Here is a 24,695-nt window from a genome sequence, read left to right as displayed (position 1 = left end):
GGATTCCAGACGATGACGTAAGCAGACAGGATATATCATCTATCTGAGAAGGAAGCGTGGACTGATCCTGCTTCATGCTTCAGGTTCATATCAAACACGATCAGGTTCTAATAATACGGTACTCTGGGATCTGTATGATGTCACAGAGAGGGGATCGCAACATGTAGCCAATCAGTTCAATGCTGTTTTAAAGTGGGAGGAGCTAAAGCCGTTTCAGATGGGATGACCTGGGGGGGATCAGATAAAGAAGGATTATTTTGAACTGTGAATCATTCAAAGCTGCTGTAAGAACGAAAACATTGCTTTCACACTAACTGCTGAGCTGTCTTTAAATGTACCTCACATATTACTAATGTTAAAGATTACATTGTTTGTTACGAACTGGTGACTTTCTGCAGAAACGTGCGTTTATGTGAATCTGCACATTAAAGTCCATCAAACTGATCGAATTATTTGGGAGTTTTTATTAAATTTTGTCTTGTATTTGTAACATTTTTCGATGAATCCAGGCTGCAGATGTTTTTACTGTGTTTGAGGAGGCGGGTTGTTCGGTGAATGCTTACAAAGCCGAACAGCCCGGCTGACCGGCATCGTTTCAGAATAACCCCTCTGACTCTGCGACTCGTCAGCTGACGGAGTCGTGGCTGCGGAGGACTGCAAGCTGAACGCTCTGGTAGCTAAAGGTGCAGGAAGACGGAAACTATTTAAAAAGAGTTTGAAAGAAGCTTCGCTGGAGGCCAAACCTGTCAGCCTGTTGTCTTCTGTCTCTGCCGAGTCAGCAGACTCAAACTACGAGCAGCGCTTGTTTTAACCCCCTCTGCGGCCCAGGCGAGCGGAGACAAAGAACAAATGTTCGGAGCGTTTGCGGGAAACACTAAGCTGCATGGGAAGGACTAAAATGTTACTGCGGCTCATCAACATTTTAGTCAGACTGGAGGAAAGGAAGCCTAAAACTGCAGCCAAAATGAAGACTGATGCAAAGCCGACGTTTGTGGTAAACAGAGTCTCACCTCTCCCTTTCTCCTCTGGGCGGTCAGGGAGGAAACGGACATACAGGGAATGGTCAAAACACAACGCCATCAAAAACACTCAGTGCTCAGCATCAACAGTCCAGCTCCAGCAGGGCGGGACCGACACGAATACGGAGCAAACCCAGCAGCTCGCACGAAGCACGGCTCCACTTTATTGGAGCGTGACGTTGCTCTTCATCGCGGCGAATCCGAAACCCGAGAGCCGAACTGACGACAAGTCCGGGATTCTGCTCACCTGGCTTCACTTATCCCAGTGGGCTCAAAGGTCACATGACAGCTAGTCGGCATCTGACCAATCGGAAGCAGGGACGGGTAAGAGTTTCAGCACTACAGCGCCATCATTCATTCTCCTAACAATGAAGGAACGCCGACAGCAGGTCGGCCTGTTTAGGATCCTTTTACTATGTTAAAGGTTACAGAGCGACATCGTGTTTACAAAGCACAAATAGTGACGCCGTATCGGCACCACACCCCCGTAAAAACACTAATGCCAGTGCCAAGAAATGATGCCTCGCATTTAAACTGCTATAAATAACTTGTTGGTCTATGAAACAATGTATCTCTCATAAGCCTCAAACAACCTGTCACAAGGCAGCGACGTTTACGTATCCTTTATTTATCCAGGTGAAAAGTCTCGTTGACATTTAAAATGTCTTCTTTCAGAGCGATCTGGCCAAGAGGATAATGCACATAATGCAACAGAAATCACCAGAGTTCTGCAAACATATTTGAAGTGCACAAAAAGCTGGATTGTTAGAATGTGATTACAATAACAGAGTTATGTGTAATTTTAAAATGTTACATTGAACCTCTTTGTAAACCCTGTTTACCAACATAAAGATCTTACACATGAAAAACACACGGAAACGTTGCAAATCCCTGTTTGGCAAAGCACCGGACCGCCAAACAGAAAGAGGCGGAGCCACGAGGTGTGCGAGCTGCTCAGCTGCTTCTCTTTCAGCCCAGCACGTCGCCTCCTCTCTGGAGTCAAATCCTCATTTGAAGGTTTTTCACCAACGTTTAATTAAACTGTCCAGATTTACAGAAACGTGACGCTGAGCCGTTTGAGGACACGCGAGAGCTGGAGGTGACGAGACTGCCTGTTCCTCGCCTGTAACCTCAGCTGACGGGCAAAGATGGAGTCACGCTTACACGTTTCTACAGCGAGCTCCGAGTGCAAAGAGTAAAAACAGTTGATATGAAAATGAGGCTTCGTGTCGAGCTCGACGGGCGCACGCAGCCGTGACTGTAGGAACACGCACGTCGTGAACAGTAACCTTCACACAAAGACGCTGATCTGAGCGAAACGTGTTAAGACTGCACATCTGGACTCTGTTTGTTACACTGCTGCACACTCGCATAAAAAGTGATTAAATCATTAAAAGCATGAAATTTATGAGTCCAAAAACGATCCTCACCTCAAACTGCAACGCCAGTTTCTCTGTTTTGGAAAAGTGGGCGGAGCAATCAGATATTAAACTTGCATTTTAATGGGGAGCGGTGAGCCGTGCACGATTCTGCACGCCGCGCACGGCAGCGACCACGCGCCCGTTCACCTCTGACGCTTAAACCTGAACTCTGGTTTTAAACGATTTTTCCTCATTATGGGAATAACACAAAGCTGGAAGTGTGTTCCCAGGATTTTGACCATGCCCTGTAACATCCTAAAATGTTTCTGGGAGTTCCAACGTTCCCTTCACCTCTCGATCTGTGACTCCAGCTCGTGTCCGAGTGTCTCAGAGAGCTAAAATTATTCATGTGACAAAGCGGCTGAGCTGCGCAGGAAGAGTGCGGTGTTAGTGCGGCAGCAGTGCAGCATGCGCGAGGCAAACAGCCTTTTAACGTGACGTCACGACATCAGCGCTTATTGGTCAGTAAGAGGAGGAGGAAGATCAGGGCGAGAGTGAACTGATGTGGTTTCTCTGCACCTCTGCTGCCCGACACCGAGGCTCACCTCTCCTTCTCGCTTCTGGATGTCGTCGGCTTTGTCTCCGGCGTACGCCGACTGCAGGCGAACGGCGTCCTCCTGAAGCTGCCGCACCTGCGAGGGAAGCAGCACGGAAACGTTTCAGCGTACGGAACAGCTTAAAAACACACGAGGGAGGAAAAACTGAACATGAAGCTACAGAATCAGAGTCACGACAGTCTCCATCAGCATGCTCTAAATAACGTCACTGCCTTCATTTCTCATTGGACAATATCAGTTTATGAGTTTCTGATCGTTCAGCGAGAGGCAGACTGAAGATAATCAGGACGACCTCGTTTAACGGGACGAGAGCTCGGACAGGCTCGGCGGGAGACGAGAAATATTCACCTGCGTTCCCAGCGCCTGAATGTCGTGTTCGAAGGTGGTGTGCATCCTCTGCAGGGTCTCCACCGTGTTCTGGTCTCGGCCCAGCTCCTCCGGCAGCTTCTTGTGTTTGTCCAGGATGCGGTTGAGGATCTCCTTGGCGTCGTGGTAGAATTTGTGGAGCTCGTAGGAGGCGGCGAGGATCTGCGTCCGTGTGTCGATGAGCTCCAGCAGGTCGGCCCAGGCCTCGTTCAGGCCGTCCTTCCACTCCGCGATGGTGGCGGCGTCGCCGTGGCCGGTGTTGATCAGCTCGTCCGCCAGCTTGTTGACGCCATCCACGCGCTCCTGGCCGATGTTGCCCGTGTCGCGGGCGAATTCTCTGAAACGCTCCTGCAGCATCTGCAAGAGGAGAGGAAATAGAAATGGGCACGCTCACAAACGACGTGCTGCCTTAAAGTCTTTGTGACGTCCTGTTTTCACTCGTTTTTATATGGACACGTCGGGTTTTTATGCTTCCATAAGAACCTCAGAGGCGCCTGCACGGCGCGAGGAGGCGGCTGATCGAGTAACTCACGGTGACGTGCTCGTAGTCCTGTCCCAGCTCGTGCGATCCGGCCACCACCTCCCTCTCGGCGATCCACTGCTCGAGGTCGTCCACCTCCCGGTTGAGCTGGAAGAGGCGGAAACGCTCGTCCAGCTTCCCGCGGCGCTCCTCGGACAGATCCTTCAGGCCGGCGTACAGCTTGTCCACCTGAGACTGACGCATGCCGATGCGCTCGCTGCAGGACAGATTTTAAATCCTCATTATTCGCCAAGTTCATTCCTCTCTGTGACAAAGCAGGAAAACGACCTCACCTGTCGGGGTGCCCGGCAGCCACCAGGCCCCGGCTGGTGCTGGACAGCTGATGGACGGTGTCGGCGTAGTCCTCCACCGCCTGCTCCAGGATCTGATGCTTCTTCAGCATGGCCACCGAACTCTGCTCGTCCTATAGACGCACACAGGCTGATTTTAGCAAAAGCAAAAGCTCAGATTTCTCTAGACTTTCCAACATGATTCAAAAAGAAACTAAATTAAAGAATCAGAAACAAGAAGTGAGAAAGGAGAGGAGATGCTGAGGAACAGAAAAGTGAAGGCAGTGGAAGGACAGCTGAGAAGAGTCGGGACTGTTAAACAGCTCTGACAGTTTCCCCTCACCTGCAGAGTTCACCTGAGACTGACGCCACAGAAAAACCAAAGTGAAAACATCACCTGCCTCCAGAGTTTTTAGAGTGAGCTGAGCAGCAGAAACAGTCTGATACCAACACAAAAGCAAAGAGAGGAAACAGGAGGTGCCCGAAAACCAAGAAAGAGGAAGTTTTTAGCCATGAGGACAGAAACACGGACCGACCGACTCTCTGTAACATCGTCTTTATTTAAATCGTGCAGGATGTTTCCTCAAGATGGTTCAAAGAGTCGAGGAGTGTTTGAGAAAAGCATGAAGCTGTTTAAAGATATTTTACAGCAAAGTTAAAAGGTTAAAAGCTGCAGTTCCTCCAACGTCCACTAGAGGCTCCAGCAGTGAGTCTGTCCCCGTAGACTCCCAAACATGTTCACAGCCTGACACACACACTGTTCTCTGTGGGTCATTTCCCCCCTTCATAAAAACTAGATTCAACTTTTGTCACAGATTAAAGATTAAAAGGAAGTAAAAGACAGGAAGTAGAATAAGAGTCTCTATATGCAGAGGACAGGTTTTCTGTACTGGAGGAGACACGTTAACAGTTTCTCTGGGGTTCATTTCAGGAGTCAGAGACAAATATAACAACTGCTTCATAACTCACCGGGTTAAGTTATATTTAGGCTTAAAACTTGCATTATTAGGGGCGTGGCCTCTTTGACTGACAGTTGGCTGTAGCCACTAGCTGTCTGCTAGTCCTGGTCTGGACCGTGTTAGCACAATAACCCCACAGCAGCCATATTATTGGTCGGATAAAGATGCTAAAAGTGCTCCAACAGAAGAAAACGGAGCGTCTGAGAAGTCTGAGCTCCAGTTTTGATGCACAGTGGAATTCTGATCAGCAGGTGAGATGCTCCCACAGTTTGATCACCAAACTTAACTCAGTAATCTGGCCTTCAAAACATCTAACAGTTGAAACAGAACAGACACCCACAGAGACATACAAGGAAAGCCTCAACAAACATACAGCCAATGAGATTAAGTGGCTGTAAGATTTTCATTAACGTCTTTTTTCCTGCTCAGAGATATCCAACGCTGCTCTCTAAAGCCAAGAGGACCGGGTCAAACACACTGTGCCTGAATGCAACACAGGGCTGCTGCAGGGCAGTCAGAGAGAACTGCAGGAAAAGAATCGGGGAAAATGTTGTCCTTAGAGATGCTTTTATTCTGAAAATCTGAACACATCCACCTGACTCTGTTTGGTAAGAGAATGTACTGAGGTGCCAGTGCACTAAAACCTGACTCAGGTTTCCATCACACAGCCGGATCTCACGTGTCAGAGCTCTGCTAGTTTGAAAGCGTCCGTCTTCTCCACACCCCCCCACGGCTCCTCCCCTCACCTTGGCCTTCTCCTCTGACATCATGTACAGCTCCTGCTCGCTCATCCAGGCCTCGGCCTCGGCGGCGTCAAAGTAGTACTGCTGCGCCTCGTGGGCCTCGCTGAGGCGGGTGTGGCGCTTCTCCGTCTCCTTCTTGATTTGCTCCCACAGCGACTGCAGGTCGGCGAGCCGCTGGCGGATCAGCTCGGTCGTCGGGCTGTCCTCGCGCAGGACGTGTTGGCTGCGCTCGAAGATGTCGTCATAGCGAGGCTGGTGGCCCTGGATCTCCTTCTGCAAGGTCTGTGAAGGTCAAAGGTCACAGAGAGGATTATATGAGGCTTTACTGCTTTTATATTGAAATATTGTAAAAATCCCAAATAGGGATGGGTACCGGTGTCCGGTGCCATCATAAACGGTAGTAACCAGACCGAAAAGCAGCGCACATTTCGGTGCTTTTTTTTCCTGAGCTGTGATACACTTCTAGCCAATCGTTTTACGTTTCCGAGGATAGTAGGCGGGGCCAGGTACGTACGTTCTTTTATGCAGAGCTACAGATTAAAAATGCCCAAGGCAAAGCGGTCAAAAGTCTGGCTGTACTTCACAGCAAAATATGCAAACTCAGCAGCAACAAGAGCTTTAAGCTGATACTGTGATACTGTCAAAGGAGGTAACACCTCAAATCTCATGAAACACCTGGCGACGCATAGCGTTTTTTTTAAAAGCCGAGAAATGCACCGTATTTGACGGCAGCAGCAGCCGTTCTTCTCTGCGTGAGTAGCTTAATGTTGTTCGTGTGTAATTTACGTTGAGTAGGCTAACCACGTTATTGAATTAATGCATGTAAGGTGAACTAGCAAACATCATCATAGCTACATGCTGCTGTCTTCTTGTTTGATGGCAGATACTCCCTTCACCCTGGCCAAAAAGGCTAAAATGACCAAAGAAAAAGTGGAAAACAGTTAAACATGAGAGGTTTAGGACAAAGTTTGTGTTTTTTCCATTGATTAAGCTTCCAGCCAAGAGTGATACCATATATGCCCTATAGCTGCAGAAAAGGCTAACATTGTTATCTTTTTACAAAAAACAGATGAACATGAGAGGTTTTTGGACCAATTTTGTGTTCTCCATTCTTTAAGCACCGGTTTGAGCACCGTTTGAGCACCGGCACCGTTTCAAAAGTACCGATTTGGCACCGGTATCAGATAAAACCTAAACGATACCCATCCCTAATCCCAAACAGGAAGTGCTTAGAAATAAAAACCATCAGCGTGAAAAACGTGCAGTTTGCAGGTAAAGGTGAGGCGTACCTGGTTCTTTTTGATCAGGAGCTGGACCGTCTGCAGGTTGTGTCCATGGTCGGTTGAAGTGGCCAGAGGCATCCTCTCCTCCACCCACAGCTACACACACACACACACACACACACACACACACACACACACACACACACACACACACACACACACACACACACACACACACGTCACCTGTTATTCCCACATCAGTGTTATCAGTGTGACCGCAGCAGCTGTTGCGACTTCCTCTCTGACGCTTTTACTTCTGGTTCCTTCTCAGAAACGACTTCTGTCAAAAGTCGTTTCTGAGAAACGTGGAGACGACGTTTGTGTTCATGTTATTAAAACATGTGTGTCATCGTTAAAGGACCAAAATCACATTTAAAATTACATAAATTATTTATGTACTTTTTTGTGTTGTTGTAGTATTTAAAGGATATTTTCTTTAATTTTCCATTTCATGCATTATGACTTTTTTTGCTGAAGTTTTTCTTTGATTCATTTTCATTCATCTCCAAATTCGTTTACTTTTAATGTTTGACACAATATAATACAAATTAATCCATTAATTTTGTATTTTACTAACTTTTTGTTGGGCCCAGATGATTTTCACCTTCAGAGGTCGTTACATTAAAAACTTACGATCTCGTCCTCCACGTCTCGGTTGAACTGGTGGACCTCCCGGGAGGCCATGAGGTGGTCTCTCCTCTTCTTCAGTGGTTCCTGGAGCGTCTGGAACTTCCTCTCCACGGTGACTCTCTGTCCATCCACCTCCTCAGAGCCTTTCCCTTCCTGGCTGAGGGCCTGTGACTGTTTCTGCAGCTCCTCCACCTCCTTCTGACGTACATCCACCTGGCTCTCCAGGATCTGCAGGAGGACAGTTTACAGGTGAGACGGGGAGAAGACGCCGCTGCAGCCACAGACACGAGCGCAACCCCCCCCCCCCCCAGAAAATATGTGAATGACGTCTAAGACAAACAGTTTGTTTCAACAGAGCTGAAAGTTTTTCTGATATTCGGTTCAATCGTCGGCACGATGTTGCTTTATTTGCATCTTTTTGCTTTAACGAGGAAAATGAAATAATTTAATAAAATACCTTCAGAAAATATTCTGATGAGGAGCAAATGCAAAGCGAGAAATATCCACCGAAAAATCAAAATATTAAAAAATGCAACAAAGACCTAAAAACTAAATAAAATCAACATTTTAAAAATAAAATACTATATAAGCAGCAAAAAGAAACCATAAACAAAAATAAATAAAATAAATAAGAGAAGCTCAAAACCCAGTTAATGAGTAAAAATGCAAAACAGTCAAAAATAGAGAAATAAATCAAATCATAAAGTTTGCATTAAAAATAGAATTCATGTATAAAAAGACAATATTAAATATAAATACTTTAAATTAAAAACAGTGTTGCTCACTGAAGAAACAAACAGTGTTAAAAAATTATAAATTTAAAGAATATAATTTTAAAAACTGGTTCTGAGGCCTCGTCTTATTTTCCTTCAGTATTGTCAAAAATGTAAAATAAAAAATCTCCTGACGTCCGAGAAGCGACTGACAAACACAACGAACGTCTGCAGCAGAAACAGGACAGCCTGAACTAAAATTAGAGCAGCGAGGAAGACGAGGAGGAGGAGGAGGTTTGTTTTCCTCTCTCTCTGTTTGACAGATCAAACACTAATGATCTCCCTCCAACACCACACACACGCTCCTGTTTTACCATCTCTGTGAGGACCTCCCTGTTACTCTTACATTAATAAAACCATCGTCGGCACCATCGAGGACCTCCACCTTTAAAACCATCATCAGTGGAAAAACGGCGAGGTCCTCACAAACACGGCTGTCCGCGCGCTCAGCGTGGGCTCGACACTCCAGTGAACGATTACGTAAGAGGAGCGAGTGTGAGGCTGAATTATGTAAAAGCTGCTTAGAAAGCATGGCGATGGAGGACTCGCAGTAACGACGAGCTTCGGATCAATCAATCAATAATTATCTGATTATGAAAAAAGCTGTTTCTGTGCAGAATAACACGAGTCAGGGGCGTGCCTAAAGAAGGGGGGGGCTGGGGCCCAACCCGCCCTGCTGTTGAAATCAAAGGTCCAGGTTTCTCCTCCTTCATGCATCACTGCCAATACCAGTTTACAGGGAAACCCTCCGACAGCTGATAGAGTCAATAACAAAGTGTTTTTAGCCAACATCGTGCAGATATACAGTTTATAGTTCACACTGAAAGGAAACCTCGTCCTCACCTGCTGCTTCTTGAGCAGGATGTTGACCGAGGTGAGGTCTTTGCCGTAGTCGTCCGACTGCAGCTGCGCCTCCAGCCCGCCCAGCCACTTGTCGAGGTCGGCGCAGCTCTGCGTGAACAGCTCGGCCTTGTTGGCGTCGAACAGACACTTGGCTTTGGTCTGCGTGGTCGACTCCAGCTCGTCCCACATCGTCTGCAGGGACGCCAGCTTCTCCTTCACCATGGCCTCCGTGTCTGGTTTCTCTGCCATCAGCGTCTGCCCGTCCTGCGGCACAGGAGGTTTCAACCAATCGTCAGAGCAGAAAACAAGCGGTTGGTCTGGACTGGACAACGCTCCTGAGTTCAGGGATGACAGCTTAGAAACACGGCAGCTTTAAAAGAGGCGATGTCACAGGGACTCTTTTACATATCTGTGCTGATATACGAGGATGTGTGACGTTTATGCTGCCAACTGAAAATGATGCTTTTGCTCTCAGTGATGTCACCCAGCACCGACAGGCTGCTCTCGTACTCTAACAGCTGCTGGGCTCATCTGTGCTGCGTACTTCAGTCCTCCGATTCCCTCCTCGGTCTGACTCCGCCTCCTCCCTGCTCACCTTGTTGATCTTGTCCAGCCACTCCTTGTTGGACTGCAGTTCAGCCATGAAGGCCTGGTGCTTCAGCCACTTGCTGTGGAGGTTCCTGGCCTCGTCGTACGACATGTCCTGAGCCGTCAGCATCTTCTCGTTGATCCACAGGGACAGCTGAGGACACACAGCCGGCAAACGAGCTCAGACACCAGCAGCAGCTGAAGCAGAGGCTAAGCCCTCCGCACTCTGGATGTTTCGTGTGTTTTGAATGGCGGCGCTTTACCTCCTGGCAGTCCTGCAGGAACTTCTGCAGGTCTCTGTTGTCCTTCAGCCTCGTCAGCAGGTCGCTGGCAGCCGCTCGGTTCTTCTTGTGTCTGCAGAACAAAAGTTATTTTGTTTCGTTTTTCTGCAAGAAGGTTAAAGTTTGTAAAGCTCACGTTTCCCTTTAACATCGTCACATGTATCGTAAACAGGAAATCATCAAATGATCCTCTCTCCCTTCCCGGATCGATTTCTCACACACTGACAGACTCTTGGTCACCTCTGGTCGATGGAGTCCACCTTCTCCTGGATGCGCTCGGCGTTGATGTTGTCGTCAGCGACCAGGCGGCGGCCGGTGTCGACCACGGCGCCGATCTTCTCCTCGTTGGCGTCCATGGTGGTCATGAAGTCCTCCTGCTTCTTGATAGCAGCCTCGGCGCCCTCCAGGGTGGTGGGCATCTCTGTATGAGCCAGGACGTACTCCTGGTGGAGGAACGCAGAGGAGTCGTTAAAAACTAGCATCTGGATGATGTCATAGAGAGGGGTGGGGCTTTTTCAAGCCTGCTCGAGGGGCAGCCAATCAAAACAAAGTCATCTTAAAGGGGTTGTTTCAGAATGAAATGTAAGAACAATCTCAAAACCATCGAACTTCTACGTTAAAGTGAAGGAAGCAGGCTGAGGTTGTTACACTGAGATGATCTCCGCCTGAGCCACAGCCACCAGGCTCCAGCTTAAACTTTAATTCGTCTGATGTAATCCTCCCATCTCCGCTAACTAATGAGCAGCCTGGCTAAGCACAGCCTTCATCATCATCATCATCATCAGGATTTCCACCATTTTGCCAGAGGAGGAGAAGACCAAACACAGAGACATTACCATTTGTTCTGGAGTTTTTATTAATGTTCTGTGTAACTGGTAAAAGAAACGTAACATGTTCGCTTGAAAACGTGTGAGTGAGCTGAAGCGGACAGAAATGAGTTGCTGTAGATCACACGCTGAGGGTAAACACGTGGCTGTAATGGAGGCTTTTCACCAGCAGGTGGCAGCGTGTGACCTGAGAAAACAGCCGCACGACCAGAAACATTTCTAATCTGAAGTGTTCGAAATCACAGCTGATGATTCTTTGAATCCTGGACTGTGACGCAGGCCGAGGCCTCTGATCGCACAGCGAGCGCCATGCTCACGCTGCTCACCTATCACAGGGCTGGCTGAACTTCTGAACTACCTCACGTCCCGTCACTCTCGTCTCTCAGCTGAGCAGCTACTTGACCTTTGACATCCTCTGCGGGACGTTTGAGCTCTCTGACTGTGTGAAGCTCAGAGACTGAGGCGTCTTTATTTGATACCTCTGACTCACCGTTTCCAGCTAAAGGTTTTTATTTGGGTAAAAGTTATGCAAAGAAAGAAAGAAGCTGGATTCTGTCCCAGCATGCACTTGGGGTACAGAGGGAGAGATCTGGGCAAAAATCATGTGACGGTTGTCGCAGATCGGAGACTGTGAGCATCATTAATGCGACGGCGGTTCACTCTGTGCTCACATCACATGACCCTCTGAACCATTTCCTGTAGTCTGGTATCCATGGTAACTGAGGTTTCAGATTCTACACCGTGGAGCACAGGTGAGATGGAACGGCGAGCTCACCTGGTTGTTGAGGAAGGCCTCGGCCTGCTTGGTGTCCCGGAGGAACAGCTGGTAAGCGTGAGACTGGGACAGCAGGTTCTGCCGGTTCTCCCACATCTTGTGCAGCTCGTTCCAGCCGGTGTCCAGCGCCTGCAGCCGCTGTCGCAGGAACATGTACTGCGCGTCTGTCTGGCCCTGCGTCACCATCTCACCCATGTCCCTCATCTTCTGGTAGTCCTCCTCATAGTTGCGTATCTCGTTCTTGATGCCCTCGTGCTGGGCCAGCAGCTTCTCGGCCTCGGCCAGCGTGTTGGGCATGTCCTCAGAGGCGATGACCGTCTGCGTCCGCGACAGCCACGACTGGAAGTCGTCAAGGTCGCGCAGGAACTGCTGCAGCTTGCTGGCTTCGCCCAGAGACTCCTCCCGGTTCTTCAGGGTGTCCTGAAAACAGCCAGGAGATGATTAGCGGCACCAAATTCTCCGTTTGGTAGTTATATACAGACACGGGGAGAAAAGCCTACTTTCATCTCGTCCCAGACGCCGGTGATCTCAGCCAGACGCCCTTTGATGGCCTCGGACTGTTCCGGGTGTTCGGAGCCCAAACGCTCTGCCTCCTTTCCCAGGTCGCTCAGCTTGTCCTGTATGGCCACGAGGTCGCGCTCCATCCCCGTCAGCTTCCTCTGCAGAGCCATGACGCCGGCCAGGTCGTTCCCCAGCTCCTGGGTCGACTCGATCACCTGCACACAGACGGGGGGCAAAAAGATCGATCAGGCACCACAGAGTGGTTCGTGTAAAAATCACGCCTCTCGTCGTTCGCCGGTTTTGGTAATTTGGCTCTGTTGGTACCTTGGTCTTCTCTTTGATCCAGGACTTGGTCTCGTTGCACTCCAGGTGGTAGTTCTGGACTCCCAGAGCCGAGTTCAGGCTTTCCTTCTTCTGATCCACCAGATCTCTGAACTGACTCCACCTGGACACAGAAACACCGTCAACTCTGATTCGATTTACCTGCTCAGGAACGGTTTGATGCCGGTTAATCAGATCAACCCTGCAGCTCACTTATTATAAATGACATCAAAGTAAAATTGAAACTCATTTTATTTACATTCTCAGTTTTAATAACAGCTTAACTCTGGTTTAGCCCCAACATTTGTTTTACGTTTAATGTTGAATATAAACCAACATTAAAGCTTTCTTTATTCTACGATTACAAATGTAAACCAAAAATTACAAGATATTCTGTTGCTTCCAGCTTTAGATCCAACCAGCACTGATCTTTAGTGTAGTTTTAAAAATCTGCTTCAGTTACTCAGACTTCATTAATCTCACATATAAGTATGACTCTATCCAAATCTGTTCCCTCTGGAGGACGCTGTAAAAGCTTCAAAGGAGTCTGAAACAAGTCAGGGAAGCTTATTTCAGACTGATGACAGGGATACTGAGGTGAGCTGCTGAACCTTCTTGTCAGTTAGCGCTGCTGTTTTTGTTGCTGTTAGCTTCTGTTAGCTGCTGCTAGCCGCTGTTAGCCAGCATTGGTAAACCTTTCTCTGAAGTGAAGCTAACATTGTTGGACTCCTAGACTTTAACTGATTAAGTGTTCATATGATGTGAGAATGTAGCCAAACTATTTATCAGAGGAAAAGTGTCATTTTTAGGACACTCGAGGCTAACATTAGCTCACAGATGCTAGCTTATAACCAGCTGATGTTTAGCCAGCCCTCTATGAGGGCAGGGTCACATGATTAATTGTGTCCATATCGGCGGTACTGCATAAGTAGCCGGTCTGTAACCACACACATAAACTGATTAGACATCTCCGTCTCTGTATTTAATATGGCGGAGCAACATGTATTTTTAATGCTGAGAGACATAATTACACCTAATCAATGAATATTTATGAGTAAAACATTCTTTCCTATTAAATAACCTAAAATAATTACCAGTATACAGTGGGGCAAAAAAGTATTTAGTCAGCCACCGATTGTGCAAGTTCCCCCACCTAAAATGATGACAGAGGTCAGTAATTTGCACCAGAGGTACACTTCAACTGTGAGAGACAGAATGTGAAAAATAAATCCATGAATCCACATGGTAGGATTTGTAAAGAATTTATTGGTAAATCAGGGTGGAAAATAAGTATTTGGTCAATAACAAAAATACAACTCAATACTTTGTAACATAACCTTTGTTGGCAATAACAGAGGTCAAACGTTTACTATAGGTCTTTACCAGGTTTGCACACACAGTAGCTGGTATTTTGGCCCATTCCTCCATGCAGATCTTCTCGAGAGCAGTGATGTTTTGGGGCTGTCGCCGAGCAACACGGACTTTCAACTCCCGCCACAGATTTTCTATGGGGTTGAGGTCTGGAGACTGGCTAGGCCACTCCAGGACTTTCAAATGCTTCTTACGGAGCCACTCCTTTGTTGCCCGGGCGGTGTGTTTTGGATCATTGTCATGTTGGAAGACCCAGCCTCGTTTCATCTTCAAAGTTCTCACTGATGGAAGGAGGTTTTGGCTCAAAATCTCACGATACATGGCCCCATTCATTCTGTCCTTAACACGGATCAGTCGTCCTGTCCCCTTGGCAGAAAAACAGCCCCATAGCATGATGTTTCCACCCCCATGCTTCACAGTAGGTATGGTGTTCTTGGGATGCAACTCAGTATTCTTCTTCCTCCAAACACGACGAGTTGAGTTTATACCAAAAAGTTCTACTTTGGTTTCATCTGACCACATGACATTCTCCCAATCCTCTGCTGTATCATCCATGTGCTCTCTGGCAAACTTCAGACGGGCCTGGACATGCACTGGCTTCAGCAGCGGAACACGTCTGGCACTGCGGGATTTGATTCCCTGCCGTTGTAGTGTGTTACTGATGGTGACCTTTGTTACTTTGGTCCCAGCTCTCTGCAGGTCATTCACCAGGTCCCCCCGTGTGGTTCTGGGATCTTTGCTCACCGTTCTCATGATCATTTTGACCCCACGGGATGAGATCTTGCGTGGAGCCCCAGATCGAGGGAGATTATCAGTGGTCTTGTATGTCTTCCATTTTCTGATGATTGCTCCCACAGTTGATTTTTTCACACCAAGCTGCTTGCCTATTGTAGATTCACTCTTCCCAGTCTGGTGCAGGTCTACAATACTTTTCCTGGTGTCCTTCGAAAGCTCTTTGGTCTTGGCCATGGCGGAGTTTGGAGTCTGACTGTTTGAGGCTGTGGACAGGTGTCTTTTATACAGATGATGAGTTCAAACAGGTGCCATTCATACAGGTAACGAGTGGGGGACAGAAAAGCTTCTTACAGAAGACGTTACAGGTCTGTGAGAGCCAGAGATTTTCCTTGTTTGAGGTGACCAAATACTTGTTTTCCACCCTGATTTATGAATAAATTCTTTACAAATCCTACCATGTGAATTCATGGATTTTTTTTTCACATTCTGTCTCTCACAGTTGAAGTGTACCTCTGGTGCAAATTACTGACCTCTGTCATCATTTTAAGTGGGGGAACTTGCACAATCGGTGGCTGACTAAATACTTTTTTGCCCCACTGTATCTTTAAAGTGTCTTTATTGACATGAACAGACTTTAATAACCGCGGGGTTGTGTTCAGTTTTTCTGTTAGCTTAGCTCAGTTTATCAGGAAGAAACAGGTTTGAAGCCGACCAGGATCCAGGAGTGTCTGGAAGTTTTTCCACTGAGACGGAGCAAAGCTGGTGTTGCTTTATAAATATTTCATATCAAAGTGAAATAAGAAAAGTTTAGAGAAATGCTTTCATGTTTTCAGCCAAACATCACAAACGTATCCAGATGCAGACCTGCTGGATACACGGACCGCTCTGGTTCAATCAAAGCTCTGATTGATTATTTGTCATTTAAAACAGGTAAAAATACATTTTTTTAACCTCAGTCCAGCTTCACTTCCTGACTCGTCTCTGATCAGCTGCTAAATAAAGTTTTCACTGTGACTAAAAGTTTCTCAGCTGACCGACGTGCTCGCGTTCCTCTCCGCCATCTTCTTCAGTCTCAGATCGGTTTCTTTGTCGTTTTTAATCTCGCTTCCTTCACAAGCCTAATCGCCGTGCTGTCATCAGATTCCTGATAATCCCAGTTTGATTACCTGGTGTTGAGTTTGTCCTGCTGGGCTTTGATCTCCTTCTCGCTGGGATGTCCACTGTGGATCAGCTGCCTGGCAACCTGGTTTACCACGGCAACCCGGGACGCCTGGCTGTTCATCTCCGGCTCCAAACTCTCGAACCTGAACAGAGACGGTTAGTCGGACGTCACGAGGATCATCAGCATGAATATTTCAAAAAGATGCAAACCCTGTGAATCCATATTGCAAACAACAAACAGCTGCAGGACAGTTTTCTTTGTCCTAACGGCCGATCAGGAGAACCAGGATGAGAGGTCACAGGTGTGAGCAGGAGGGCTGCTTTAACTCTCCCAACAACGTATCAAAGTCGGATTTTACACCAAAGGTTTGAGCGGCTGAATCTGGCCATGAAAAGCTTAGAAACAGTCAAACAACGACAGTTAATGCCAAAGAAAAGAGTTTAATCCTGAGGTGGACCTGTTCTCATTTACAGCTCCGTGTTTTTATTCCTGCTGCAGAGATCAAATTAAACCTGAGCTCGTAAAACTCCAGTTTTAATCAGACTCCGGTTCAAAAGTCTTTTTTCATGGGGGCGTGCGATGGGTTTGACTGCTTTTATAACACAGGTGTGTCTGTTGCTGTAATTCAACCTGCTGACTAATGGTGACCGGTCCAGGGTGTGTGCCACCTCGTGCCCGACCCCGAAGACCAATCGAACCTCCCCAAAACTCTCAGTGAGTTTAATGATGCAGGGAACCTGCTGGAGTCTGAGCCTGGTCCTCACAAGGGCAGTTAAACACACACACACACACACACACACTTAACCAGCATCTGGGATCGGATCCATGTGACGTTTTGTGGTCGAACAAAACAGAGACAAGCAGCTGAAAACCCGAGAAGAAGGCTGCTGTGAACGAACCATGTAACCACACACACACACACACACACACACACACACACACACTCTGAAGAACCTGTGTCTGGTGTAAATAACAGTTTACTGGTCTGTTCCCACAGCTTCCACTGCTGGAACATTATCTCTGGCCCTGCTGAGAGGAGAGGGCAGAATATTTGATGGAGCAGTAAAACACCCCGTAACTGAGCCGTTAAACGAGCGCGCTGACTGTGGGCGTAACCCGGACAGGGTGGGCACGGCGTGCGTTTGCATGGAAATCTGATATTTTCCGTTATTCTTCGACGATCCAATGGCGGGCCGGTTCTTACCGGTGCTGGACGACCTCCAGGTCCTCCAGTTTCTCGGGGATGTCCATGCTGTTGAGCCACTGCTCCTTCTCGTCAATCCACACCTCGCAGGCGTCGGCTTCGCTCATCATCTTGTAGAGCGCCAGAGCGTCCTGCAGCGCCTGTTTCCGGAGCCGCGTCAGCTCGGCCACCTCCTTGTAGCGCTCCTCGATGCCCGCCAGCCGGCTCTGAACCTGCGAGCACACAAACCGTCAGCGAGGTGCGTTCTGGGATTTTGAAGCTTTACCTGGTTCGAAGCTTTGCTGCGTCCGTCACCTCCTCGGAGTTGGCCTTCTCGGGCGGCAGCGTCCGCGACTGCTCGTGCAGAGCGTCGATGACGGGCCGGTAGCTGCCGATCTCCTCGGCCACGTCCTTGTGCTTCTTCACCAGAGCCTGAGTGGAGAACTCGTCGTGGCCGACGTCGACGCTGGAGACGATCCGCAGCACGTCCAGCATCCACGTGTCGATGTCGTCCGCATCAGCCTGCAGACGGAAAAACAAACAGCACGTTTACCTTCCTGTGCCAGGCGAGTTCAGTCGCTGGTTTCTGACACTGGGAGAATGTTTTCACCTGGAACTGGTGCTGGTTGCAGGCCTCCTGCAGGCGGGCCTTACGGACAGCGGAGAGATGCTCCAGAGCCGCCCACTGTTCCTGCGGGAGGTTGGAGGGAAGGCGTTAGGAACAGGCGGGGATTCAATCGTGTCGTGTGTGACCGCGGCACAGGTGCGTCGTACCTGGATGTCCTTGATTCGCTCTTTTATCTTGTCGGCTCCAAAGTGATTGTCGGCCACCAGCTCCTCGCCCTGTTTGATGGTCTGCTGCAGGTGGGCGGCGCGGCCGGTCATCTCGTCTTCAAAGGCTTTGTGCTGGCTCAGCAGTCGCAGCGAGCCCGTGAGGTCCTTCCCATAATCCTCGGAGGAGAGGATCTGCTCCTTCTCCCTGATCCACCCCTCCTACAGACCCCACACACACCCACGCTTCAGTCACACCTCCTCAGAGCAGGAGCTCAAACCACCGATTTACTACAAATAAAATAACAACAACAACTGATCACCTCTTCAGCCATTTCCCAGAAGAACTTCCACAGGCGGCGGGACTCCTCAAGGCGCGCTCGCCGCTCAGCCGCCAGCTGGTTCAGCTCCTGGTAGCAGAACTCGAGGTGAGCGACTCGGTCCTTGATGATCTGAGGGTCACACGGCTTGTAATCTGAGGAGGAGGAGCAGGAGGTGAGATGGAGGTGTTACTGGAGAACAAACAGCTGGAGCTAAGCGGGTAAAGTCTGCGTGTCGCACCCTCGGTGTCGCTGGCAAACTTCTGAGCGTTGCGGTTGACGTTTCGGACTCGGTCGGCCTGGATGCTGATGTCCGCCTCCACCAGGGCGTGCTTCTGCAGCAGGTCCTCCACGCCCAGCAGGTGCTTCCCGTAATCCTGAGACAGCAGCAGCATCTGGAGGTGGAGAGCACAGGGGCGGAGGTTAAACCAGCAGCAGAGCACAAACACGTGTCCTCAGAGGACGAGTAAAGAAATAAGAACGACCAATCAGGAAGACAAAGCCACTGATAAAAGATGGCGGCCGTCCCTCCGTACCTTCATCTCGTCCATCCAGTCCATGATGTAGAGCATCTCCTGGAAGACTCTCTGCAGGCCCAGGTTCATCTCCAGCCGCTGCCTGCGGGCCTTCAGCAGCTCCAGCAGATACTCCCACAGCCGGATCACGTTGTCCTTCCTAGCTGTGATGCGTTTGATGTCATGGTAACTCTCCGCCTCCAGCTCCTTTGCCACGGCAACCACCGCCTACACCGGTGATAAGGAGGAGATGATAAGGAGGAGAATGACTTTCTAAGCTTTCACTCCGTCACCTGTGACCTCCGCCTAAACCAATCAATACGGGACGTCAGACGAGACGAGCAGGTGACGGACTCACCTGAACTCGCTCCTCGTACGCAGCGATGTCCGTTTCTATGGCTTCGTGTTTCTTAGTAGCAGCTTCCACGGCCTGAAGGTCGAATCCAAAGTTATCCTGAGGGACGACAAAGGAAAGGAAACGAGGAGAGGAGAGAGGAAACGAGGAAGACACAGAGGAAACAACATGAGGAGGGGACAGGGGAGGGAATAAGGATAAAGGAGAGGAAGGGAGTGGGAAAGAAAAGGAGATGAGGAAGGGAATGGGGACAAAGAGGAGAGAGGAAAGAAAATAATAAGGATATAGGAAACAAGAAGAAGATGAAGATAAGAAAGGATACACGGAAAGGGAAGGAAAAGAGGAAAGGAAACATGGAGGTGATGAGAGGACATAAAGATCAATTAAAATGATTCCTATAAAAGGTTTCGATCAAAGGTGACCCGGGCGGAGCCGAGCGTACCTGTGAGACCAGCCTCTGGTTCTCGCTCAGCCACGTCTCCCTCATGGCAGCTTTGCGGTCGAAGCGTCGGGCGAGTTGCTCCAGTTTCTCCTGACGAATCAGCTCCGTCCTCAGAGCCAGCTCCCGTTCGTGCTCCGCCTTCTCCAGACGCTCCCACGCCTAAAACAAACGCACACAGGAGCAGGTCTTTACATCTGTCTGAACATCTGGATCCGAGCAGTTCTGAACCTTTACAGGTTTGGACTCAAAGCCAGGTCGACACATCCAGGCGTGCCTCTAAACCGTCCAATCAGCTCGCTTCGCCTCTCAGGGCAGATTAATGTAAAATAAACGTTTAAAGGCTCCATTCTTGAGCTCTGACACAGAGCTGGAGGCGGGGCGGCCGGGTACCTTGTTGATGTCGGAGATGAGTTTGCCCTCTCGGGGGGTGTAGACCTTCTGGTTGTTCGCCCTCATCTTGCTCTGGATGGTGAACAGAAGGACCTCCAGGTTTCCCTTCTCTGTGAACCTGAAACACAGCAGCACAAACTCAGCCGTCTGAACCCTGCAGAGGAGTCTCCGCCGCTGCTGTCGGCTCAGTGTAACGGGAGGAACGGCGAGTCTTTTTGCTTTGCTCTCAGATGTGCGACTCGTTCCAGGAAAACTATTAAACGTCAGGTTTGTTTCATATTGTTTCATCTCCTTTAAAGCAGCTGTGCACTGCTTCCTGTTTGTGTGTCGTGGTTACACACACACACACACACACACACACACACCTGAAGCACGTCTAACTGTCTGCGCTGCACTGATGGCTCCGCCCAATCTCTCCATCATCTCCAGGCCTGTCTTTAGTCTCCTCATCTCTGTAATTCTGTCTCGCTCCACCTTTGAGTGTCTATTCATCTTAATCTCCACCTGCCTGGATGTGCAGGTGGAGATTCCTCTACAAAGAGTTCGCTGCTGTGTGCACAACCATCCGGCACATTAAGCGCGCCGCTTGTCGTTGTTACCACTTCCTGTCTAAATTAATTAAAAACGCTTCTCGTCTGTTTCCATGGCGATGTCTCGCATTAAAAGCAGATACTGACTTTGGGGGCTTCTCCACGGTGCGGTAGGTGTTGAAGGCCTGCAGCTGCTGCTGGACTCCCACCAGAGAGTTGGCAAACTTCCTGTTGTTGAGGATGATGATGGTCTGTTCGATCCACTCCAGCAGGTCAGACGCCAGAGACTCGTACTTCTCGATCATCTTCTCCGTCTCGATGGCGTTGTCCAGAACCTGAAGGGAAAAAACCAACGTGAGCTTAACGTCTGGTATATTTCAGGAAAGAAAGTGTTTAACGAGACGTTTTGTTTCTTTGTTCTTTAAAGTCGTCGTCACCTTCCCAATTCTCTTGCCCTCCACCTTCAGCGCCTTCATCTTGGAGAAGTAGTGGTAGTAGGTGACCACGTAGGTGATGATGGACTTCTCATCAGGGTGGTCCACACTGATGTCTGCACACGAGCATGAAGAGCGCAGATTTAACATGTCGTGTGTGTGTGTGTGTGTGTGTGTGTGTGTGTGTGTGTGCGCACGTGCGCGCGCGCCGTGGCTTACCCTCGGGGTCCAGCAGCTTGGTGAGGCCCAGGTGCTGCTCGGCCAGGTTGAAGGCATTCTGCAGATTGTAGTGAGCGTTTGATTTCTTCAGCTTATCGAAGTCGATCAGGTCGGGTCTGCAGACCGGAAACAGAAGGAGAAAGGTCAAAAGGTGACGTGATTCCAGCTCTACTCGCAGACATCGTCACACGCTGATGGCACGCAGGCTAAAATGATCCCTGTCAGAGTTCAGCGCATTAGCTCGAGTTGTCTGGATGAATTAGGAAGCTCAGATTTTTTGCTGTCGCCATCTTGGTGTTGATAAACTGCAGGTGAGAAGCAACGCGTGAACCTGAGGAACTAAGGACAGAATGGGCTGTGAGGTCAGTTTATGATCATTGATATGCAAATCGTCATGATTTATGAGTACCATTCACAGAAGTGGGGAATGGCTGCAAACACAACATTGTAAGATGCTGTGCAGATGAAAAGTTTCAGCCTGTCTCAGCAATGCAAAGGTCCCAGCATCCAACATCACCCTGGAGGATAGGGAGGCACTCAGAAGTGGGTGATGGGTTGTCTGAAGCAGTCAGAACAGGACGCTGCGTCTGACCGGACCTCGGTACTGCTAACGAGACGCTGCCTTCCTTTTTCATCAGGATGTTTTCGTCTCATCTCTTTTTGTGACTAACAGAACTTTAGTCTTTATGTTTCCGCCTTCCCTCCATCAGGATTAGAGGTTTAAAGAAAAACAAGTTTGTCCACAAGTGAAAGTTTTGTAGAAGCCTGCGTACATCACACCTAATAAACTAAAGAAAGGAAGGTTTTAAATCTTAATGAGCTCTGAAGGACGCCGCGGTAAAAGCTCCCACGAGCTCCTGCTGTGGTGTTGGAGTGTTCGTCTTCGTAGAGAGTTACTCTAAAAATCATTTTAATCTGTTTTTAAAAAATGCGATTAAGCAGAAGCCAGTGTTTCCATCAAACGTCAGATTTCTCCACTCGGAGAAGCATGTGCCGGGTTTCTCTCGACCCTGCGCAGCACCTGCAGCAGGCTGAGCCCTACCTGTGTTTGTGGATGAGGGCGTTGAAGGCCATCCCGTCCCTCCAGCTGGTGGTGAAGTTGTGGATGTTGACATTAGGATATCTGCAAAGAAGAAATCATCATAAATCCATCTAACCATGTCAGAGTAATGACATCAACGTGCTGAAAGTGAGCTGCGACAGCCCCCCCTCGACCCGCCTCCCTGGACCCACAGCCAATCACAGTCCGCGCAGAGTCGTATAAGAAACTTTCAGGAGAGGAACCGAAGGACTCACCCTGCCGTCTTCATCTGACACCAGAGCAGCAGAGCGTCTTTGGCCGACTTCTTCTCCTTGTTGTCCTCCGTCTCCACGCTGATGTCCTGGATCTGAGGCGCACAGTTTAAAGAAGCAGTCAGCTTTAGGGTTAAACCGACTCCGAGGACTCTCACAGCTTTTTAAAGATGAGACAAAGTACGCAAAATGTGCTGAACAACATCTCTGCAAACCAGAAACGTCCTCATTTTCCAAAACGTCCCCCAATTTCCTGAAAACCTCAGTGTGTCCTTACAAAGACACACGAGCCTACAGACGTAACCATCTCACCTTCATTGATGGACGCCCATCAGTTTGAGTCCGACAGCTCGAATGATTCGAGCACAGCTGATGCGTATATGAAACCAACTGTGGTCCTGCTATCGGTCTGCACTCGCTCCTCCACCGCAGGATTTTAAACCGTCATTTTTTAATCCTCACAGCTTATAAAAGCTAAATCCTTTTCACCCAACTGTTCACTGCCCCAGTGACATCGACCGTCAGCATACAGCAAAACCACGTCACAGGAAGAGCCGGGGCTTCGGATTTCACCTGATTGTGTTTAACGAGTCTGAAGCTAACAAACAGCCGCCTGGTTTGTGACGGATGAAGTGAACATTTTACCACCAACTTCACTTCAACTCGTCAGTTTGCAGCAAAATATGCCGATTTTTAAACTCACTACTTCATAATCATATTAAGGGATTAGTTTCCAGTGTAGCAGTGCTTTCACTTCTATGTGAAATAAACTGTAATATTAAAGGTGTCAGATTTGCCATTTTGCATCTCGTGTCAATAACTGGTTCAACGTGTGTGCGAGTGAGAATATACTCGGTGTGTTATGGGATGCAAAATAGTCTTTGGATGAAATCCTACAGGATGCAAAACAGCATCGATGTGAAAGGTTCAACAGAGGAAGTGCTTCATTATTTTAGGGATGCAAAATGGCACATAAGACTTTTTCTGTCTCACAATTGAAAACTGAGAAGTTTTGAGGACACAAAATCACAGACGGACGTAAACGGTGTCGTTTGTCCCCCATGGAAAACACCAGCTTCTCTACTTCGGTCACAGTGGATATCTTTAGTGTTAGGGATGACTGTAATGACGTCTTTTGGGATGCAAAATGGCGCCCAAAAAAGAGACACACCACACTAGCAGGTGATGACCCAGTCTGGTGTTGGGATGCAAACTTGCTCAGCTGCCTGTTACCTGGAAGCGGAGGATGATGGTCCAGATCAGGCCTAAAGTGAGGCGATGGTTTCCGTCGACGATGTCGTGGGAGCCCATGTTCTCCAGGTGAACCCTCTGCTCCTTCAGGAACTGCAGAGCCTTGTCCACGTTTTCCAGGCAGTGGATCCTCATACGACCCTTCGTGGGTTTCGGCTGAAACGACAACAAAAACAGGAGTGAGGTTTTTTTTAAAGAACCCGCAGAAACCAGAAACCGTGAACCGCGTCAGGCCGCCGTGTGTGAACAGCTGCAGACACAGCTGAACGCTTTCAAACGGACATTTTCTGTTTTATCATCTATTTATTGCTTCACGCTGCAGCTGCGCTGGTGTCCTGAGTTTATATCCCTCCAATTGGAAACGTCACAGATTTACAGATCATGGCTTGAAACGTCCACGATCGCCAAGCGACAGACAGGAGATCTGAGGACATTACACACGCTGTACTCTGGAGCACTTTGGGCATTTCTGCCGTATAAGTTTCTATATTTGCTTTAGTTTTGGTTGATGAGCAGCTTTTAAAAAGAGATGGCGGGGTCCGCCCACCAGGGGGCGCTGCAAGTGGGACCTGAGAAACTGGCGTTGGAGCACTTTAGTCACTTTTGCCGTTTGACTTCAGACTGTGGGCTCGAGCTGCTGATCAGAGAATCTTTGTTGATGATTTCGATTCATTTTCAAACTAAATCTGAGGCTTGAAGCTTTATGATCGTGATGATTTGGTGCTTTTTAAATCATATCTGACTCCAAATTTGAGGTTTTACGGATTTGATGCTCTAATTAAAGAATTGATATGGATCCTGGGCTCTTTCCTTTTTCTGTTTCTGGGCAGTTCACCCATGAAACTGTGCAGGTCAGGCGATTCCTGTCCCGGAGAGGAAACGGAGCCCAGCGTGCCCGCAGTCGTGGAACGCCCGTGAGCCTCGGTTTCCCAGCAGGCGGAGCAGAAGACGCCGAATGAGGAGGACTCGGCTGTGATTATGACCAAAGGATTTACAGGACGATTTAACGCTGCGATAACCCAGTTTA

General features: G+C 48.6%; 1 protein-coding gene across 6 annotated transcripts in view; it reads right to left on the bottom strand.

Annotated features, from left to right (window-relative positions):
- Positions 1-24,695, bottom strand: part of LOC113034882 (spectrin beta chain, non-erythrocytic 1) — a 100,506-nt gene that overhangs the window by 10,159 nt on the left and 65,652 nt on the right. For 3 of the 6 annotated variants that reach the window (XM_026190024.2, XM_026190022.2, XM_026190027.2), the window contains 32 exons: positions 23,651-23,824; positions 22,421-22,512; positions 22,167-22,247; positions 21,125-21,240; positions 20,909-21,021; positions 20,619-20,806; positions 19,942-20,059; positions 19,552-19,710; positions 19,113-19,208; positions 18,776-18,982; positions 18,481-18,634; positions 18,243-18,394; positions 17,923-18,141; positions 17,759-17,839; positions 17,464-17,670; positions 17,170-17,381; positions 15,970-16,107; positions 12,701-12,821; positions 12,376-12,591; positions 11,876-12,295; positions 10,514-10,716; positions 10,256-10,346; positions 10,000-10,146; positions 9,405-9,668; positions 7,792-8,016; positions 7,165-7,254; positions 5,879-6,157; positions 4,177-4,307; positions 3,896-4,100; positions 3,346-3,720; positions 2,986-3,072; positions 1,011-1,025 (listed from right to left, as the gene is read on the bottom strand). In XM_026190024.2, the coding sequence (XP_026045809.2) occupies positions 1,011-1,025; positions 2,986-3,072; positions 3,346-3,720; positions 3,896-4,100; positions 4,177-4,307; positions 5,879-6,157; positions 7,165-7,254; positions 7,792-8,016; positions 9,405-9,668; positions 10,000-10,146; positions 10,256-10,346; positions 10,514-10,716; positions 11,876-12,295; positions 12,376-12,591; positions 12,701-12,821; positions 15,970-16,107; positions 17,170-17,381; positions 17,464-17,670; positions 17,759-17,839; positions 17,923-18,141; positions 18,243-18,394; positions 18,481-18,634; positions 18,776-18,982; positions 19,113-19,208; positions 19,552-19,710; positions 19,942-20,059; positions 20,619-20,806; positions 20,909-21,021; positions 21,125-21,240; positions 22,167-22,247; positions 22,421-22,512; positions 23,651-23,824 (5,376 nt within the window). The remainder of the gene's footprint in view (positions 1-1,010; positions 1,026-2,985; positions 3,073-3,345; positions 3,721-3,895; positions 4,101-4,176; positions 4,308-5,878; positions 6,158-7,164; positions 7,255-7,791; positions 8,017-9,404; positions 9,669-9,999; positions 10,147-10,255; positions 10,347-10,513; positions 10,717-11,875; positions 12,296-12,375; positions 12,592-12,700; positions 12,822-15,969; positions 16,108-17,169; positions 17,382-17,463; positions 17,671-17,758; positions 17,840-17,922; positions 18,142-18,242; positions 18,395-18,480; positions 18,635-18,775; positions 18,983-19,112; positions 19,209-19,551; positions 19,711-19,941; positions 20,060-20,618; positions 20,807-20,908; positions 21,022-21,124; positions 21,241-22,166; positions 22,248-22,420; positions 22,513-23,650; positions 23,825-24,695) is intronic. The other 3 variants (XM_026190026.2, XM_026190023.2, XM_080288082.1) reach the window with 1 other exon arrangement.

This window comes from Astatotilapia calliptera, chromosome 13 (assembly GCF_964374335.1).
Source record: "Astatotilapia calliptera chromosome 13, fAstCal68.1, whole genome shotgun sequence".
In the NCBI taxonomy this organism is placed as follows: Eukaryota; Metazoa; Chordata; class Actinopteri; order Cichliformes; family Cichlidae; genus Astatotilapia; species Astatotilapia calliptera.
The sequence above is the reverse complement of the archived record's forward strand: the minus strand, read 5'-3'. Positions and strand labels throughout refer to the sequence as shown.